At 39.2% G+C, this 14,190-nt stretch overlaps 1 protein-coding gene across 2 annotated transcripts in view; it reads right to left on the bottom strand.

Moving 5' to 3' along the window:
* Positions 1-5,624: 5,624 nt before the first annotated feature.
* The window catches only part of CLEC4E (C-type lectin domain family 4 member E), a 28,766-nt gene continuing 20,200 nt past the window's right edge, over positions 5,625-14,190 (bottom strand). For both annotated transcript variants that reach the window (XM_040235074.1, XM_040235073.1), the window contains 4 exons: positions 12,367-12,456; positions 9,750-9,901; positions 7,564-7,679; positions 5,625-5,952 (listed from right to left, as the gene is read on the bottom strand). In XM_040235074.1, coding sequence (XP_040091008.1) covers positions 5,802-5,952; positions 7,564-7,679; positions 9,750-9,901; positions 12,367-12,456 — 509 coding nt within the window. In that variant the 3' untranslated portion in view covers positions 5,625-5,801. The remainder of the gene's footprint in view (positions 5,953-7,563; positions 7,680-9,749; positions 9,902-12,366; positions 12,457-14,190) is intronic.

The raw sequence follows: 14,190 nt of genomic DNA, 5'->3' as shown, positions 1-14,190 counted from the left end.
TTTTTATTGTCTGGTGCTTTGTTTTCAGGTTTTTTAATAGTATCAGTCATTAGACTGAAATTCCATGAGCAAAATATTTTCTCATGGAAGAACAGTATAGAATAGTTAGAATTATGGTATTGCCCAGGAAGAAAGAGATTCCCTCGTAGCTCAGTTGGTAAAGAATCTGCTTGCAGTGCAGGAGACCCTGGCTGGATTGCTGGGTTGGGAAGATCCGCTGGAGAAGGGATAGGGTACCTACTCCTGTATTCTTGGGCTTCCCTGGTGGCTCAGATGGTAAAGAATCCGCCTGCAATGCGGTAGACCTGGGTTCTATCCCTGGGTTGGGAAGATCTCCTGGAGAAGGGAACGGCTACTCACTCTTACCTGGATTCTTGCCTGGAGAATCCTAAGGACAGAGGAGCCTGGGGTTATAAAGAGTCACACATGACTGAGTGAATTTCACTTTCCAGCAAGAAAAAAATATCCATTTACCTTTTAAAAAATTTACTCCACTTTAAAAACCTTACCACAGTGAGGAGTTTCAAGCTGACAATTTCTTTTTGAGTGGAAAAGTCCCTTACAGGCCATCTTAAGCACACTCCCTTAATTCTATAGCTAAGGAAACAAAAGTTTTGGGAAACCAAAGAGCTCACCTTCACAGGGTTAGTTTATGATGTAAACAAGACTGTGGCCCAGAACTAGTTTCATAGTAGGTGGAAGGTATTCCCTTCGGTATTACAGAAAAGTTACTGGTGGTGCTGTGGCCTCTTGGCTAACAGATAGATAATAGTTCTTAATTATTGATGTAACACTGTATTAGTGTTTCTGTATTTTTAATTAGAATCAGAAGAAAATCGTATTTTTAATCCATTTATGTAAATTGTTGCTGCTGCTGCTGCTGCTAAGTCGCTTCAGTTATGTCCGACTCTGTGTGACCCCATAGATGGCAGCCCACTAGGCTTCCCCATCCCTGGGATTCTCCAGGCAAGAACACTGGAGTGGGTTGCCATTTCCTTCCTCAATCCATGAAAGTGAAAAGTGAAAGTGAAAGTGAAGTCGCTTAGTTGTGTCCGACCCTCAGCGACCCCATGGACTGCAGCCTACCAGGCTCTTCTGTCCATGGGATTTTCCAGGCAAGAGTACTGGAGTGGGCTGCCATTGTTAGCATGTTTATTTAGAGCTATAAAGCTACAGTTCGAACTAGCAAGAAAAATCATGGCTTTAACAACCTGAAGTTGTGTTTTGTGATGTATGTAGCTTTAATTGTGAAGCAGTCATGTCCAACATCAACAAAATATGGAAGTCTTTCTAAAACATTTTATTTTGCTGATGTTTCCTGGATCCAAGCTAAAAAATTTCAAGTGACATCTTTTTAGCTACCTTCCTTGGTGGCGCAGATGGTAAAGAATCTGCCTGCAATGCAGAGGACCTGTATTCGATCCCTGGGTCAGGAAGATCCCCTGGAGAAGGGAATGGCTACCCACTCCAGTATTCTTGCCTGGAAAATTTCATGGACAGAGGAGCCTGGTGGGCTTCAGTCCTTGGGGTCACAAAGAGTCGGACATGACTGAGCAACTAACATTTTCATCTTCCTTACTACTATATTGAAAAAACAGTATTTATCCTGAAATTAGTGGTTTTCTAAGTTCAGAATTTTAGTGTATGATTGACTGTATGTGTTTACGTGTCTGTGTTTAAAGCGGATGCTTTTAACTGAAGTAGCATCAAGGGACTTTGTGTTGGCCATAAATTACATAGCATTAATCTATAAAACTTGTTGAAATAGACTTTATATAGTTAATATTATCCATTCTTCATTTGGATAAAACTGTATTTAAAGATTCAGTAGTCAATAAAATGTGACCTTTCTGTGATTTTATACGTCTATGTCTACATCTATACCCTAATCTTTTTCTCCCATCTCAGATCATTTTTCATTCTCTCCATGGCTTCCACCAGACCAAGTAAACATCTGTTTACCTGGATTATTACAATGGCCTTCTGATTGATCTCCCTGTTTCCACCCTTGGTGCCTTTCAGCCAATTCTCAACTCTCATGGCACATTTTATATATAATCTTCACAATTTCTTTAAAATAGCTAATAGTAATTTCATAAAATAAATGCTAATTTCTTAAGAACATTGTAATAGAATGTCCTAGAAGTCTGAAACATTAAAAAAACCTAAGCACTTTTTGGAGACTTCCCTGGCAATCCATTGGTTAAGACTTCACCTTCCAGTGCAGGAGGTGCCAGTTTGATCCCTGGTTGGGGAGATAAGGTCTCCCATGACTCATGGCCAAAAAACTAAACTGTGAAACAGAAGCAATGTTGTAACAAATTCAATAAGACTTAAAAAAAAAAAGTTCCACATCAACAAAGTCTTTAAAAAAAAAACTAAGCATTTTTTATCTTTGAAAAAGTAATGTATATGTGTTAATAAGGCAAACAGTAAAAAACATTATTAAAATATAAGGTGACGCTCTCTTCCACTCTGAACCTCTAAATACCCCTTCAGCGTAACTATGGTTACTGATTTCTTATGCGTATATCCATACATGGTTATGTCTCCCTGCATGCATCCACATGCACACATGTAAAATTTCCCTAAGTATGTCCCACCCAACAAATGATTTAGGGGCTATATTGTTGAGAAAGGAAAAGGACAGCAGGTTGGGAAGAGGAAGAAACAAAAGAGCAAGAGGAGAGAAGTAAGTCAGAAAGAGAAACACAAATATTGTATCTTAATGCATGTATATGGAATCTAGAAGGACGGTACTGATGAAGCTATTTGCAGCGCAGGAATAGAGATGCAGACATAGAGAAGGAACTTGTAGACACAGCATGGGGAAGGAGAAGGTGGGATGAATTGAGAGATTTGCATTGACATATCTATACTACCACGTGTAAAGTGGATATCTAGTATAAGCTGCTGGGTAGCACAGGGAGCTCAGCTGGGTACTCTTTTTTAAAAAAATATAAATTTATTTATTTTAATTGGAGGTTAATTACTTTACAATATTGTATTGGTTTTGCCATACATCAACATGAATCCGCCACAAGTATACACGTGTTCCCCATCCTGAACCCCCCTCCCTCCTCCCTCCTCGTACCGCATATATATGGAATTTAGAAAGATGGTAACGATAACCCTGTATGCGAGACAGCAAGAGACACAGATGTATAGAACAGTCTTTCAGCTGGGTACTCTTGTGACAACCTAGAGGAGTGGGATGGCTGTGGGAGTGGGAGGGAGGCTCAAGAGAGAAGATATACATATAACTGACTCATGTTATTGTATAGCAGAAACTAACACAACATCGTAAAGCAATTATCCTCTAGTTTAAAAAAGAAAAGAGCAAGAAGAACATTTTACATGATTCCTTATTATTTTTCTGTTTAGGGACCCTTTAGGAAAAAATTTTTTGTGGTTATCTATAAGGCCTCTAACCTGGAGGAAGGCATGGCAACCGACTCCAGTACTCTTGCCTAGAGAATCTCATGCACAGAGGAGCCTGGCAGGCTTCAGTCCAGGGTCGCATGGAGTCAGACACAACTGAAGCGACTAAGCAGCAGCAGCATAAGGCCTATAAAATTCTTGAATTTCAAGAATTCTTTAATTTCACTTCAATTTTTTTATTTGGTAAATTTAAGTAAAATTAAATTTCATACTTTAAAAGAAATTAAATTGAAATTTCATATATCATCTGCTGTATGATTCCTATTGATCTTAACCTATACCAACTTGGAATTCAATTCTTTTTTTAGCTTTCATCTCTATACAATTGTTGCTCTGAAAAAATTTTAATAATAAATAAGTAACATTTTAAAAAGATGTAGTAAAGTGATTTTTATTTTTTTTAAAATTAGAAGCCCAAGTGGTAATAGTATTTAAATTATAACAGTGGTTTAATTGGAGAACATGGTCTTGGGAATATGAATGACTGATTATTCTTTATTTTTTGCTACTTTTTGGGTTTTCTGGTGCCTAAGTATTTACATAACCCCATTTATAAAATATGATATTTAAAAACAGTTTCAATTGGATGATCTGCTTCTCAAAGAAGAATTTTTCTGATAAATAATTTAGGTTCTAATGAGCTTTACTGTAATAAAATCTAAACAATTCTTTTTTTGCCAAACTTTGAAGGTAGAGTTAGTTGCATAACTTAAATTGTAAATAGTGAAATATATGCATTAATATTTTTATGTGTCTTTCAATATAAAAATAAAATTTAAGATAATTATAGCCATCTAAAGTATAAAAGCAATGAACAAAAACATTTCCACATATTTTAAAATGTTTCCTCATTTGATGTTTGTGATATGAAAAAAGAAATTAGAAAGTTGAGATATATTTACTGAATTACTTTCAGGTTGAATGACTCTTGTTTTAAAGGCATATTGTTTTCAAAAACACAGATTGTCACGCCTATGAGAAATCAACATTTGTAAAGAAAGCTAATATATTATATTATTTATTCAGTTGAATTTTCCCATTCAATGATTATACATTAATTCCAATGTATGATTTTGAGGGTCTATTTATGGTGCTGTGTGCAAGAAACATACTTATAAAAGCTGCTGTGTTATTTACATATTCTTAAATAACCGAATCAGTATTGATAGACTGTGCTGTGCTTAGTTGTTCAGTCGTGTATGACTCTTTATGACCCCATGGACTGTGGCCCACCAGGTCCCTCTGTCCATGCAGATTCTTCAGGCAAGAATATTGGAGTGGGTTGCCATGCCCTCCTCCAGGGGATCTTCCCAACCCAGGGATCAAACCCAGATCTCCTGCATTTGCAGGTGGATTCTTTATCATCTGAGCTACCAGGGAAGCCCAAGAATACTGGAGTGGGTAGCCTATCCCTTCTCCAGGGAACTTCCCAACCCAGAAATGGAACCAGGGTCTCTTGCTGCATTCTTTATCAGCTGAGCTACCAGGGAAGCCCACTGATAGATTATTATGCAATAAATGGATAGGCTTGAGACAGGAAAGTGTGAAATTGATTGTTCTCTTAGAATAATTTATATTGCTCCTGCTTTTTATGTCTTGGTTGGTTGGCCATGAGGCATATGGGATTCCGGCTCCCTGACCAGGGATTGAACATACATCCTCTGCATTGGAAGGTGAAGTCTCAGCCACTGGACCAGCAAGGAAGTCCTTGGATGACAGTCTCTTTGGAGCTGAAGGTTAGCATGGCCTTTCTATTAATAAGTAGGTGAAGTAAATGCCTTTGGCTGGAAAGTCCACACCAGTCTTTTAATCAGGAATAAGTTTGTGACTTGAAAATTTTCCTACTCATTATAGAGGAGAACACAGTGAAGTGATGTGCTTGAGTAAGGGGTAAAAAACAGAATGAAATCAAGAAGACAGATTTTTCAGGAACTAGAAAGGAGACATGACACAGAGCCTGAATTTGAACTGTTTAAGACACTTTCCAAAATTCTCTTCTTTGCTGGATTTGGTGCTTGTTTGTGTCCCTGTATTTTCACATAAATACTCATAAATGAAGCATTTGTACCAAAAGGAGAAAGGAAGAGCCCTTCTCACAGCATTGCTAGAGAAGCTTGGTAAATTCTGAAAAATCCCAAGACTGATGTAGACAAAAATGCACTTCAGTCGATAACCATGAATTATAACCTTCAAAATGACTTATTTTTTATTTATATCAAAGCAACAAACATTTATGAAGTCCTAAAGAAGTGCAATGCATGCTTTTCTCATGTTGGAGTTGTGTGGTTATGATTATCACTTGTTCTTTCCCATTTATGCATTTTAGGGTTGCACCTCGTGTCTTGAAGATTTTTCTTTTCTCAAATCTTTCTCTCTGGCATTTCGCAAACCCGGAACATACTGAGGAAACAGGGCACATCATTCCAGTTTTGCCTTGGATTTGAGGAGTCCCTTATGATGGCGCAGTCCTCTATGGTAACCAGGTTGTTGGGCTCCCCTGCATCCCAGAAGCTGAAAGAGAGCAACAGGGGAGATTTACATGAGGCAATGTGACCTACGCGTGCATGCTAAGTCACTTTATACATGTCTGACTCTGTGACCTTATGGACTGTATGTAGCCCACCAGGCTTCTCTGTCCATGGGATTCTCCAGGCAAGAACACTGGAGTGGGTTGCCATTTCCTGCTGCAGGGTATCTTCCCAACCCAGGGACTGAAGCTACGTCTCTTACCTCTCCTGCATTGGACAAGTTGGTTCTTTACCATTAGTGCCACCTGGGAAGCCCTATAAATTAGGCAAAACACATTCGTGTTTGACTTTACAACAATTTTACGAGACAGGTATTATAATCCCCACTTTGCTGATGAAGCGAAAGAATCTCAGAAGAGCTAAACCATTTCTCTAAGTCATAGAGTTTGTGAATAGTGAAGTTAAACTCGAACTTTCTGACTTTCTATTCTGCTGTGGTCGCTCATGGCTTTAGACCCAAAATGGAGATGTTAGGGGAAAGAGGGATATCCTGATGGATTTGTTTCCTTCACAAACATGGCTCACATGGTGTTTAGCTCCACTTATCCTATAGAGTTTGTATTCACTGAGGTGCATACATCACTGGGGCCACAGAACAATGTTTTCAAGGGTCAGAACATCCTGCTTTTAGTCTATAGGAATCTGTTGTCTCACACTTCCCTTGTGGCACGGTGGATAAGAATTCACTTACCAATGCAGGGGATACAGGTTCAGTTCATGCTCTGGGAAGATCCTACACGCCATGGAGTAGCTAAGCCTGTGCACCACAACTACTGAGCCCAAGCCCTCTAGAGCTCAAGAGCTGCAACTTCTCAGCCTGTGGGCTGCAGCTACCCAAGTCCACGCACTCTGGAGCCTGTGCTCCTTAACAAGAGAAGCCACCGCAATGAAAATTCCATGCACTGAAGTGAAGAGTAGCCCCTGCAACTAGAGAAAGCCCTCACAAAGCAACGAAGACCCAGTGTAACCAAAAATAATTAATTAATTTTTTAAAATTCAAAGCTCTAAGAAAAGAATCTGTTGTCTATCCCAAATCATTGTTTTTGTCTCATTGACTACAGTTTGGGGGCATAAGACTCCAAATTCTCCTCTTTGTCTCCCTTGCATTTCTCATGAATTAGTGTTCAGTTTTAAGCCTTTTCTCATTTCATTTATTATTTCCCCTTTATTCCTGAGGTAATTCTAGGAGATGGAGGCAGCAGATACTTATGCTTCTCTTTTCTGTCTTATATATCAGCTCTTTTTATTTTTGCATGTAATATCACCAAGAATGGACATGAATATACCTTTTGGACCAGAAGGAGGTTCTGAGGACTTTCCTCAACAGTGGTTGAACTTTAAAATTTGGGCTAGTGTTATAATTCTACTGGGCTTCCCAGGTGGCTCCACCTGCCAATGAAGGAGACACAAGTTTGATCCCTGAGTGAGGAAGATCTCCTGAAGAAGGAAATGGAAACTTACTCCAGTATTCTTGCTTGGAAAATCCCATGAACAGAGGAGCCTGGCAGGCTACAGCCCATGGGGTCTCAAAAGAGTTGGACACAACTGAGCAACTAAACAACAACAAATAGTTCTACTACAAGAAGGAAATTACCTCAGAGACTTTGTGAGAGGTGTACCATCTACCCATTGCCAGTGACCCTCAACCACCTGGTCCGTCAGTCCAATATAAAACTTTTTCTTCCTAGGTTTTGCGTGGTAAAGGAATTCCTATGGAAGATACACACACAGCAAATGAGATCAGTTATTCCAATTCCAAACAAATGTTGAAGGTAATTGTTATTAAGAAAGAAGTAGGATTTGGACTGGAGATGATAGAAAAATGGGCCTGAAATGATAAGATTATAGAGGATTTATTTTGGCAAAGCACAGATAACATAAAATTATGCCAGTGAAAAGGAACTTTTGACAGAGAAGGAGGTTCACAATAACTCATGCAGTTATGGGTAGCACAAAACAAAATAAATCATAGCTTAAATATAATGGACAATTTCTGCTTACCCTCTTTCACATGTTTCTAAAAACACTGGTCATTCTAAAATGAGGTCCCCATATGTACCCTTCAGTTCAGTCGCTCAGTCGTGTCCGACTCTTTGCGACCCCATGAATCGCAGCACGCCAGGCCTCCCTGTCCATCACCATCTCCCAGAGTTCACTCAGACTCACGTCCATCGAGTCCGTGATGCCATCCAGCCATCTCATCCTGAGTCGTCCCCTTCTCCTCCTGCCCCCAATCCCTCCCAGCATCAGAGTCTTTTCCAAAGAGTCAACTCTTCGCATAAAGTGGCCAAAGTACTGGAGTTTCAGCTTTAGCATCATTCCTTCCAAAAATATCCCAGGGCTGATCTCCTTCAGAATGGACTGGTTGGATCTCCTTGCAGTCCAAGGGACTCTCAAGAGTCTTCTCCAACACCACAGTTCAAAAGCATCAATTCTTCGGCACTCAGCCTTCTTCACAGTCCGACTCTCACATCCATACATGACCACAGGAAAAACCATAGCCTTGACTACACGGACCTTAGTCAGCAAAGTAATGTCTCTGCTTTTGCATATACTATCTAGGTTGGTCATAGATTTTCTTCCAAGGAGTAAGCATCTTTTAATTTCATGGCTGCAGTCACCATCTGCAGTGATTTTGGAGCCCCCCAAAATAAAGTCTGACACTGTTTCCACTGTTTCCCCATCTATTTGCCATGAAGTGATGGGACCGGATGCCATGATCTTCGTTTTCTGAATGTTGAGCTTTACACCAACTTTTTCACTCTCCACTTTCACTTTCATCAAGAGGCTTTTTAGCTCCTCTTCACTTTCTGCCATAACAGTGGTGTCATCTGCATATCTGAGGTTACTGATATTTCTCCCGGCAATCTTGATTCCAGCTTTTGTTTCTTCCAGTCCAGTGTTTCTCATGATGTACTCTGCATAGAAGTTAAATAAGCAGGGTGACAATATACAGCCTTGATGTATTCCTTTCCTTATTTGGAATCAGCCTATTTTTTCCATGTCCAGTTCTAACTGTTGTTTCCTGACTTGCATACAGGTTTCTTAAGAGGCAGGTCAGATGGTCTGGTATTCCCATCTGTTTCAGAATTTTCCACAGTTTATTGTGATCCACACAGTCAAAGGCTTTGGCATAGTCAATAAAGCAGAAATAGATGTTTTTCTGGAACTCTCTTGCTTTTTCCATGATCCAGTGGATGTTGGCAGTTTGATCTCTGGTTCCTCTGCCTTTTCTAAATCCAGCTTGAACATCTGGAAGTTCATGGTTCATGTACTGTTGAAGCCTGGCTTGGAGAATTTTGAGCATTACTTTACTAGAGTGTGAAATGAATGCAATTGTGCAATAGTTTGAGCATTCTTTGGCATTACCTTTCTTTGGGATTGTAATGAAAACTGACCTTTTCCAGTCCTGTGGCCACTACTGAGCTTTCCAAATTTGCTGGCATATTGAATGCAGCACTTTCATAGCATCATCCTTTAGGTAATAATAATTACAAGTTACTAAATAATAAATAACATGAAGTCCCAACCCTCTTTTTTTCCTGCCTTACTAATAAAGGAATTAAACATGAAAATTTCTTTTTATCCTAGTTTCTTCTAGTAAAGAAAATAAAGTTGGTAATGACTTACAGAAAAGGTAAGAACAGCATGTATTTCAGTAAATTCATGTGACACATGGAAATTGTAGGTCAAATACTATACACAAGCATGTATGGGCTAAAGGGAGATGGGTCATGTGAAGGATGTTTCACTACACTGGAGAATGCTGTCCTTAACTACCTGCTCCTCCTGTGTGTTGATAACCACCAGGTGAGAGCCCATGCTCAAGCAGTTTTTTAGACTTTCTGTCCAGGACATGGTGTCAGCAGAAAAGAAGTAGCAGCTGGATTGAAAATGGACCCAGTTCAGTGGACAGCAATTCTTGACTGAACCTGAAAGGAGAGAAGTTTCTGTGAGAGTCCCACATAAACCAAGTAAGATAATAGAAATCTTTCTCTGAGCCGATAAGTTCTTCACTTTGAGTCAGAAGCCGTGGAACCCCTTGTTCATGCTCCACATCTTACCATCCAAGACTTTAGGTAATTTCTCAGTAAACAAACACAAACAGCAATGTTCTTGTCTTTAAAGATATAATCCTTACTTTCTAGATGTCAGTGCCAATAAATAATAACACAACCATATAAAAGCAGTCTCCAACCTTTTGGCACCAGAGACAGGTTGTGCGGAAGACAATTTTTTCATGGACTAAGTGGGGGAGCTGGTTTCAGGATGATTCAAGTGCATTACATTTATATTGTACACTTTATTTCTAATCTAATGCCACTGTTGATCTGACAGGAGGTATCGGTCTTTGGACTGGTACATATTTATTCTAAAGGTTTGCTGTAACATCCCCAAAGTTCCCTGTTTGAATGCTAATTGCACTTCTAAAGTTTTATTCTTGTCCTCTTATCAAATTATTATTCTCTGACACGCAAGATTTTGCATTTTACTTTTGAAAAACAGGACTCAACTCAATTGCTTTACTTATCCCCAAAGAGATTGGGAACCCCTGATATATACAATCTTCCTTAGTTATGCTATTGACATTGAACCCTATTATCTGTTCATAGACTTCCAAGTTCAGAGAAAAATTATGTATTTTATCTGAGTGACCACTAAGCAACTGTCTCATGTTTTCCAAACAATGTACCCTCAACAGAATCTCCAAACTAGTTGTCCTACAGTTCTTAGAATTATAGAATTTCAGACTATGAAGTTTATTAAAAATAAATAGTCCAATCCCTCTTGATTTAATGGTGAGGAAATTATAGCTCAGAGAAGGAAGTCACTTTCTATCGTCAAGTAGCATTTTGCTAAGACTTGGACCAGGACAATATGGAAGAGTATAGGGAGCATATTTCTGAGATATTTTCAAATTTCCTTCCTACATTTTTGCCAGAGTCCAGCTCCAGCAGCCAGGGAATCAGCCTGAAGGGATGGGTGGTATTGGTGAGAAACAATGCAGTCTCTCAGTTTTCTTGGACTACATATTTATTTCAAGCTTAAGATTCTCTTTTATATTTTTACAAAAGCATTAGGTCAGAGGTTTGACATTTTCAGTTCCCCCTGACCCAGATTTGTTGTCTCCATAAATCATTGTTGCCCCTCAAAAGGAGTTCCTGCTTTAACGATTCTCTTATCTACTTCTTCTCATGTGTCCTTGTGAATACATTGTAACTCATGCTAATGTCTGGGCTGCATACCACATTCCTCAGTTTATTTCTTATCTTTTAAAATCCTGTTTGCCCCTAGTATTCGGAGATCACTTTCTCTAAAAAGGCTTCTAACCACTAATATCTCCAAAATTCCTAATCTCTATAAGCTATAGTAAAATATGCTAACATTACAACATTCCTTAAATCTTTAGCTTCTAACTATTTTAATTATTCCTAAGCCCTAAATTCAGCAAACTCCTTTGCCATAAACATTTCCCTCACAAATAGATTTCAGATAGCAATCCCTCCCATGGCCTCAAGCTGCGGCCTATGTGCTCATTCTGGAACACTCTTTTGTAAAGGTCCTTGAACGAATGTCAATGATTAACTTTATGAATTATTCTCTGAGCACAGCAGCAGAAGGCTTTGTGCCTTCTCATGCTCCTCTCAAGAACAATAAGCACCATAATATTCTTTTCAGTCAACTCAGCCGAGGAGAGGAAAAAACAAGTCAGAATCACAAGGCCTAACTCCTTCATCCTGGGTCTGTGCCTGTGGGACAAAGAGAGGGGGTTGGAGCCATGCCTCTATTTTGTCAGTAATGCCTAACGCGGCTCCCGACAATTTTTTTCCTCCTTCACCTCATTTTGGAAGCAGGTGATGGATGAAAATAAAAAGTACACTTCTGGGAATAACACCTTCAACTTCTAGACTGACTCTTCAGCCACATGTCTCACATTTATTCTAAAGGTTTGCTATAATGTTCCCAAAGTTTCCTGCTTGAACACAAATTGTACTTCCAAAGTTTTATTCTTGTCTTCTTACCAACTTCTCATTATTCTCTGACAGTACAGGCAAGATTTTGCATTTTGCTTTGGAAAACAGGACCCAACTTGATTATTTTACTTATCCCCAAATCAATCTAAAGCCAGAAAATGTTGCTATGTAAATTTAGATGTTCAAGTTTGAGGTCTGTTATACCTGACCCATCGGGCTTCCCTCGTGGCTCAGATGGTAAATAATCTACCTGCAATGTGGGAGATCAGGGTTTGATCTCTGGGTTGGGAAGATCCCCTGGAGGAGGGCATGGAAACCCACACCAGTATTCTGGAGAATCCCCATGGACAGAAGAGCCTGGTGGACTACATAGGGTCACAAAGAGTCAGATAAGACTGAGTGACTAAGCACAGCACACATACCTGATCCGTCATTATAGCAGGAGAGTTCCATGGAATCCCCAGGTGGCTGGAACTTTTTCTCATCACATAGTTGAAAGATGCCGTATGTCACTGTAAGGGAAAGGGGCACAGCTAATATTCATTAACCTTAATACAAGTGCATTTTATCTGACACTGATGAACCTATTTGCAGGGCAGGAATAGAGATGCAGACATAGAGAACAGGCTTGAGGGCACAGTCCAGGAGAGAGAGGGTGGGATGAATCGAGAAAAGATACATTACCATATATAAAATAGGTTGCTAGTGGGAATTTGTTGTATGATGCAGGGAGTTCAACTCAGTGCTCTGTGATAATCTAGAGGGGTGGGATGGGGTGGGAGGGAGGCTCCAGAGGGAGGGGACATATATATATATATTTATGGCTGATTCACATTATTATATGGCAGAAACCAACATAACACTGTAAAGCAATCATCCTCCAATTAAAATTTTTTACAAATACATTAAATTTTTTTCATAGTTATAAAAGTACCAGTAGTTATGATATTTCTTTACTATCTACTTTTACTTCAGCATGGATAGGAACTGAGGTTTGCTTAGTCAAAGAAGAGAGAATTCACATTTCATGCTTTTCCTGATTTATGAACATAAATATACTTTATTTCAAGTTCAAAGACCCCCCCCCAAAAAAAAAACTAGATGTGATATCATGTAAAACTCACATTAAATACATTTGTATGTTTCTTTTTCTTATAACAAAGCCCTAGCTGAGACAGTAGAGTAGAAGAAAACTTTTTTCCTCACCTACACAGTAGAATGCATTTAAAAAGACAAATATTTTTGAAATGCTAATGTTTTCCTTGATTCCACAAACAAAATATTCTTCTCAGCCAGTTTCTTACTAAAGGAAGACATCCATATGAATTTACCTGTAGGAATTATGTGTCTCAATATAGCTGTCTTACTAATGGTACAAAATGCTTCATAAGTCCTAAGCAATAAGTCCTACCCTAAGATGAAAATGAATTATCTATTTATTGAATGAACTTTGTTAATAACATGATGATAATGCAGAAGACTGGTTTCAATAATGTTAAATGAATGAATTATTGGAATGACCACTGATCATATAAATTGCCAAATTCAATTTACCAGCTTGGATATTTTACCTGGATGTATTCCTAGTAGTGTGTGCATAATCTGGAAAAATAAACTCAACAATGAGTTAAATAAATGTGTTTGGACTCTCTCTTGTTGCTGTTGTTTAGTTGCTAAGTCATGTCCAGCTTTTTGCAACCCCATGGACTGTGGCCTGCCAGGCTCCTCTGTCCATGGGAGTCTTCAGGCAAGAATACTGAAGTGGATAGCCATTCCCTCTCCAGAGGATCTTTCCGATGCAGGGATCCAACCCGTGTCTTCTGCATTGCCAGCAGATTCTTTACCACTGAGCCACCAGGGAAGGCCCCCACAAAAACAATACAAAATGCCTAAGACTCTCTCTTTTGCCAAGTCTAACCTTCCAGCCATTCTTTCCAAGAAGTGACTTCCTGTTCCTCTGGCTAGGATCTCAGAGAGGTTTACACTAATGACAAGATTACAGAGAGGGTGGACTCAGGGCCACTAAGGAAATAAAAAGTGTGTACCATGAAGAATGTTTCACAGGTCACTGAAACTTAGTACCAGTTTTATGCTGGTTGGGGTTTCTGGCTTGAGGAGTAACCTGGAGATAAATATGGGGGAAAGCATAGTCATTCAGTCGTGTCTGACTGTTTGCAACCCCATGGTCTATAACCTACCAGGCTCCTCTGTCCATGGAATTTTCCAGGCAAGAATACTGGAGTGGG

The sequence above is a fragment of the Oryx dammah genome, unplaced genomic scaffold (assembly GCF_014754425.2).
Source record: "Oryx dammah isolate SB20612 unplaced genomic scaffold, SCBI_Odam_1.1 HiC_scaffold_29, whole genome shotgun sequence".
Lineage (NCBI taxonomy): Eukaryota > Metazoa > Chordata > Mammalia > Artiodactyla > Bovidae > Oryx > Oryx dammah.
This window is presented reverse-complemented; position numbering and strand designations above follow the sequence as displayed.